A 6231-nucleotide genomic window follows, 5' to 3' on the forward strand; every position below is an offset into this window, starting at 1 on the left:
AGAAGTGTTTAAATAAGTGCTACTTCCTCTTTCTGCCTTGTGTCGCCTGTTAGTTTTGATTCACTTTTCATCATTTAACGAGTTAAATAGACCAGCTGGGAAATCAGGGAGGGGAAAAAGCAAACAAACTCTGCCCCCGCTACGTGATCCAGAAGACAAAGTTAGTGACCAGCTGGTGAAGAAAGTGAAGCGTGAAGCCGCTAAAGAGCCAGAAATACTCCGGAGAGAGAATATGAGATTCACATTCATGATTTGGACGCAGACGTGACTCCAATTAAATGTTACTCTGTTTCTATGTAAATAGTCTTTTTAACTTGGTTTAGAGCTCTGCTGCCTCCAAGTGGCCAACAAAAAAATCTACTGTTGCAGCTTTAATGAGTCAGTTTAGTTTAACACGCTGCACCAGATGTGTGACATGTTGACATGGATACAAAAAATATTTGGGTCAGTGACAAATAAGGGTCGGCAAGATGAGTAATTCAAATATATCTTTAAAAAATAGTTTTAAAAGCAGCATCAGGTTTGTTAAAATGTACATTTAGTATTTTTGTTGGTTTTATATAAGTTGAAATAACATTTGCACCTTTTCTTTAACCAAAAGTAAGACTGAATGCTCCTGAAAATGTCAAATGGTGTAACCACAAAAGAATGATAAATATATTTTTTCCAGCTACAGTGTATTTAAGTGGACTATTGACATGATTCCCCAGATTAAATGTTATATTTAGAACAATTGTATTCCATTACCTTTATTTAATATAAAAAGTTATAATGTAAGATCATGCCAAACTAGTTGATATGGTGTTTAATTGAGAATTTAGTGTTTTTAAGCAAGTTGAATTATTTGGTACAAATTTTTTATGGTTACACCACTTAGACATTTTTGCCATAATCCTCTAATATATTCTCTCAAAATGGATTAAAAGCAGAAATGTTATGCTGGGTCCACAAAAAAATAATGTGTTCAAGTTATTCATACGTTTATTTTCACATTTTAACCCCTTTAAATCTGACTAAACCACATGGACAATCAATTAATTATTTTGACCCTTTTTTTCTAAAAAGAAAAATGCCAAAATTCTCTGGGTCCAGCTTCTTAAATATGAATATTTTCATATATTTTTAGTCCACTCTGATTTTAAATTAAACGTCTTTGGGGTTGTTGACTGTTCGGTCGGCACAAAACAAGACATTTTTAGATTGAGAAGCAACTTTTTTTTTTTACCATTTTCCATTAATTGAGAAAATAATCAACAGATAAATGATGAAATGTTGTTTTTCATCTGGCTACGATCCTTCTCCCCGTGGTCTGTGTCAATGTATTATGTGAAAATGACCAATAAAAAAAAAACATGGCTTGACTCTGTTGGCCTACAATCAGACGACCCCCTCGAGGCATTTCATGAGATCACAGCTGCTAATTCATAAAACTGCAGCAGTTGAACTCGTGTGTGTGTCTGCGGCTGCGGTCGCCTCACCTGCTAATGATGATAAACGCTCTTTGATTTAAGGTGCTAACATCCATTTATCATCAAATTACCTGTGTGTGCTTCCCCCCCCCCCCCCCCTCTTCCAGCTGCTTGCATATGCAGTCCCCGCATGCATCGTCTGTTTCCTAGCAACAGTCGGGATAAGGAGCAGCGCCCCCGCCACGCCGCCGTCGGCCAGCGCTGAGCTCTCCGGCACCGAGCCCTTCGTACAGGGGATCAAACTGGTGAGTAGAGGAATGACAGATAAACATGTGCTGCTCTGTGAAAGACTTTTTGTTATAAAGTTTTAACTCAAAACTCAAATAAACCTGATGATGTCATTTTATCTTGATTTCATTGGTCAAGTTTTACCCACAATTTGTCTTATTTTGGTCTTTTTATTTGCAAAAATTGGTAGAATTTCCCTTTAAAAACAATAAGTCAGTTGTTTCTGCTTCCTTATTCAAACTAAGAATACAGTTTCATGTGTTGTATAGTTTATAAAGCAGTTTGAGGTCATTTATTTTTGATAAGCAATTAATCATTAGGAGTTGATTTTTTAATTAAAAATGCTAAAAGTGTTTGTACTTGGACATTATTCTTTGCATTAGGGGGCTTTGCGAAACACTGATTGACATTTTTTAACATTTTATAGACTGATAATTGATTAAAATAGAAATGTATTGTCAGATTAATTGATCATAAAAAAAATTGGGAGTCCTGAAGAAAAATGATTAAGTACAGAAACCGACCCAGATTTTTTGCACATATTCAAATAATAATTTTTAGTTTATGGCAAATTAATTTTTAATGTATCGATACACTTCTCCTTTCACCCTGCTGTATATATTATCGGTTCAGTGACTTTCTTTTCTCTTGAGGATCTTCAGTCTTCTCCTAACAAGCTCTCTCTCTGTTTCCACTTCAGCTACTGATGAACAAAGCGTACCTGGTGCTGCTGCTGTGCTTCGGCTCGGGCATCGCTGTGTTCACCTGCTTCTCCACACTGCTGGAGCAGATCCTGTGTGTGCAGGGTTACACCAACGTAAGTACAGTGTTTATTCCAACGGGGATCAATTAGGTCTTATTATTATCAAATGAGCAAAAAAAATAAACATATGTATACAGTTTCTGATCATTATACGGTAATGAATGTCAGAAAAAATAAAAACACATGCATCAGTAAATAAATAAATAAATACTTAAATTGATACTTATATAAAAATCAGATGGAACCAAATGATAGAAATCAAACCCTGGTCTTTTATATGGGTCAATGACAAGATTTAATCCATTGTCAATTGGTGTAACCAGTATTTTTTCCCCCATAAAAATCTGATTATATACAGGAAAAGAGTATATAGAGTAAATATAATCTACTTTTAGCAACACAACACTGTGTTTTTCAACACATTTTACATAATTTGTCAAAACTTATGTACAAAAAAATTGTTGTTTTTAGGGTATGTCCTGCTCAAATATTGACAAAATGCTTTAAAATTTAAATGTGGAAATACCACAAAAAAAACCCAACTTTTCATTTGATGTTTTTAAATGAAGTCATTATTTGTATAAGTCCACTTAAATACATTTTGGATAAAATATTTATATTTATCATTCTTTTGTGGTTACGCCATTTGACATTTTCAGGAGCATTCAGTCTTACTTTTGGTTCTTTAAGATATTTTTTAATTGCTCATCTTGCCAACACTTATTTATCACTGACTCATACACTGGATGCAGATTTTATTTTTTCAGGTATTTAATAAATCTATAAAATGTCCCCTCTCTGCAGGACTTTGCCGGTTTGTGCGGCGCTCTCTTCATCGTGTTTGGCATCGTTGGCGCCGGCGCGCTCGGACTCTACGTCGACAAAACCAAGAAGTTCACCGAAGCCACGAAAATCAACATGAGCTTCACCGCTGTGGCCTGCGTCGCCTTCTCAGTGGTGAAAATAAATACTCAGAAACTCGTCTGTTTAAAGGAGAGGAATCAGACAGATGAGTGATATTTAGATCTTTTACTGCTTTAAAAGTAAAAGTCTTGCATTCAAAGTCCTACTGAAATAAAAGTACATGAGTATTATCAGCACAATGAACTTAAAGTATCAGTTTCAGTAGTATTTAAATAGTAAATAATGGATATTTTTCAAGTTTAGTCTTCATAGAAGTATCACTCAGTTACTTCAGGAATAGAAGTTAGTCAACAATCTGCAGCTCCTTAAATAAAAAAACACAAACCTCTGAAATTAAATGTATTTTTCTAGCTATAAACATTGTTTGTGTATGTTTATGTGAGCGTGATGCGGGTGCTCGACGCCGACGTGACGACAAGCTGATGAGAAACAAACATTGAAAGTGAAAAACACCGACAGCGTTTGATGTGCAAACACTTAAACGTGCTTCTCTTGTTTTCAGTGTGTGTTTTGACAGTTCATGCAGAATAAGAGTGAGAGGTTATCTAAAGGACACAGACAGAGGGAAGAAAAGTTTTCTTTTTACTGTTGCATTTTATAAAATAAAGGAAAATCAACGTGGATTATTAAACAGAGTTTAAATTATGGCGGTGATGAATTATAGGTTCAAAACAGCAAATCATCTGTTAGTTTTTTATTTGAGTTAGTTTAACAAGTGGTTAAGTAGCTTTATTTTTATTTTGAGGAATTGACTAGTTTTAGTGTTACGAGGAAAGTCTTGATTTGTAGAAAACATATTGTGCAAAGCCAATTTATTATTTTATTATTTAACCATTAACAATGCTCAAAACACAGCAGAGCTCAGTAAGAAGAAGATAAATCAAAATAATCTGATTTTATCTTTAGTTTGTTTTGCATTGTTCACTGCTAGTTTTAGTTTTAGTCTTACTATAATAACTACTTACTATAACTATAATAACCCTGGTTGCCATAGTTATTGGTATACACAGTCAGATGGACCCAGAAATAGGCACAATAATCCAGGATGTATAAATGCTAATCTGTATCCACTGAGCAACTGAAAACAAAGTCCTGTATAATGCAAACATCACTAACTGCAGTTTTTATTGTGACTGACTGTGTGTGTTGATAAAGTTTCTGTTTTCTTGAATCTTTCCAGGTGTGTCTGTTGCGGGAGCAGAAAGCCGCCGTGGCCGTCGTCTGCTCTTTCTTTGGCTTTTTCGGTTTCTCCATTTACCCGGTTGCCATGGAGCTGTCCGTCGAGTGTTCGTACCCGGTCGGAGAGGCGACGTCGGCCGGACTCATCTTCGTATCGGGGTAAAGCTGTCCGAACATAACATACGTTAATAAGTCTGATGAAGGGGTGGCAGATTGTAGCTTTAAGTGGATTTTAAAAAAAGATGCAGATCAGTTTAAACTTTTAGACTTTTATGGTTTATGGTTAGGAAAAGCAGCAATTCTTCATCATAAAGAAGCTGGAAACAATAAATATTTGTCTTTTTTCCAATAAATAATGACCTAAATGATTAATTGATTATTTAAATAGTTGCAGGTGAATTTTCTGTCCATTGACCAATACATTAATTAATGAGTTGTTTGAGCCACTAGTTGATTGTGCAACCGTAATAATCCCTAAAATTAAGTTAAAAAGACAATAAAGTGTTTTTTTTGCTGCACATATTTAAAAACAAATCATATTTCCATTGAGCTTTGTATTATACTTTTAGTTTTAAAAAGAAAAAACAAAACTCTCATCAGTCCCATGACTTCAAAAAAATAAAACATAAGTCATAACTGTGATGGTTTATATTATTATTTAATTTCCAGCTCTTTGGCAGCAGTAGCTTTTGTTCCCTCCTGTTCTATTAATTACAAATCACACAAAGATATTACTAAACTGTTTTTAAACTCCTTTTTTCGGCCTCTGTTACTCCTGCTAATAGTGAGCGTCTCTTGTCTCCTCCTGATCTCTTCCAGACAGATCCAGTCTGTCCTCTACATAATCCTCCTTCAGGCTTTGACCACACCGATCGCTGACTCTCCGCTGTCGACGTGCGGCGCTGCGGTGCTGAGCTGGAAGGGTGAGAGGTCAAACTCTGAGCCTCTAACAGGAGGAATCAAACCTCTGAGTGATGAACCTGAATTTCTGATCAGTAACTATTTTTCTCTTTCTTTCTTTCTCTCTGGTTCTTCCCTCCATCAGTGCCCATGATGGTGATGGGCGGCCTGTGCACCGTCTTCACCTGCATCTTTGTTATTTTCTTCCGCACGCGTTACAGACGACTGGAGGCCGAAGAAGCAGCCGCCTACAGGACCAAACGGAGCTACGGCTCAACCAACACTGAGCACGCTCCGAGTGTGGACACGTGAACCTTTCTCACAGTCTCAAAACGAGACGGACTATAGTTTATTTCTCGTGTACAAAACAGGGATAAAAAGAGGTTTATTTAAGTTTTTTTAAGCTCTGATTCATCGGTACTTCCTGTGTGCTTTAATTCTTTTATATGACATTGGGGCCAATACCAGATACTAACTTAATACTGTACTGCTGCTGACAGTTAAAAGTAATATTTGGGATGTTTTAAAAGGGCTCATCCACTATTTATCTGCAGAAATACTCCTCAGATTATTCTCATCATTACTTTATAAAAATGCACTTAAGACAGGTACTATTTCCAGCCACCCTGGCAGGTAACTGGTTTAATTATGGGTACTTAAAGTGGCTATATTTCATATTTTCTTATAAATAATAATGAATCAAATAACTGTGTGTAATGTCAGAGAATTATCAGCGACTCTGCAGCTTCCTCTCAGCTTTTACAGAGC

At 35.9% G+C, this 6231-nt stretch overlaps 1 protein-coding gene across 1 annotated transcript in view; it reads left to right on the forward strand.

Annotated features, from left to right (window-relative positions):
* slc49a3 (solute carrier family 49 member 3) overlaps positions 1-5877 on the forward strand; it is a 249080-nt gene extending 243203 nt beyond the window's left edge. Inside the window, exons 6-11 of the mRNA XM_062425767.1 lie at positions 1577-1714; positions 2398-2514; positions 3265-3417; positions 4565-4722; positions 5383-5486; positions 5609-5877. Of these exons, the coding sequence (XP_062281751.1) occupies positions 1577-1714; positions 2398-2514; positions 3265-3417; positions 4565-4722; positions 5383-5486; positions 5609-5775 (837 nt within the window). The 3' untranslated portion in view covers positions 5776-5877. The remainder of the gene's footprint in view (positions 1-1576; positions 1715-2397; positions 2515-3264; positions 3418-4564; positions 4723-5382; positions 5487-5608) is intronic.
* Positions 5878-6231: the final 354 nt, after the last annotated feature.

Source organism: Scomber scombrus, chromosome 9, assembly GCF_963691925.1.
Source record: "Scomber scombrus chromosome 9, fScoSco1.1, whole genome shotgun sequence".
NCBI classification, from domain to species: domain Eukaryota; kingdom Metazoa; phylum Chordata; class Actinopteri; order Scombriformes; family Scombridae; genus Scomber; species Scomber scombrus.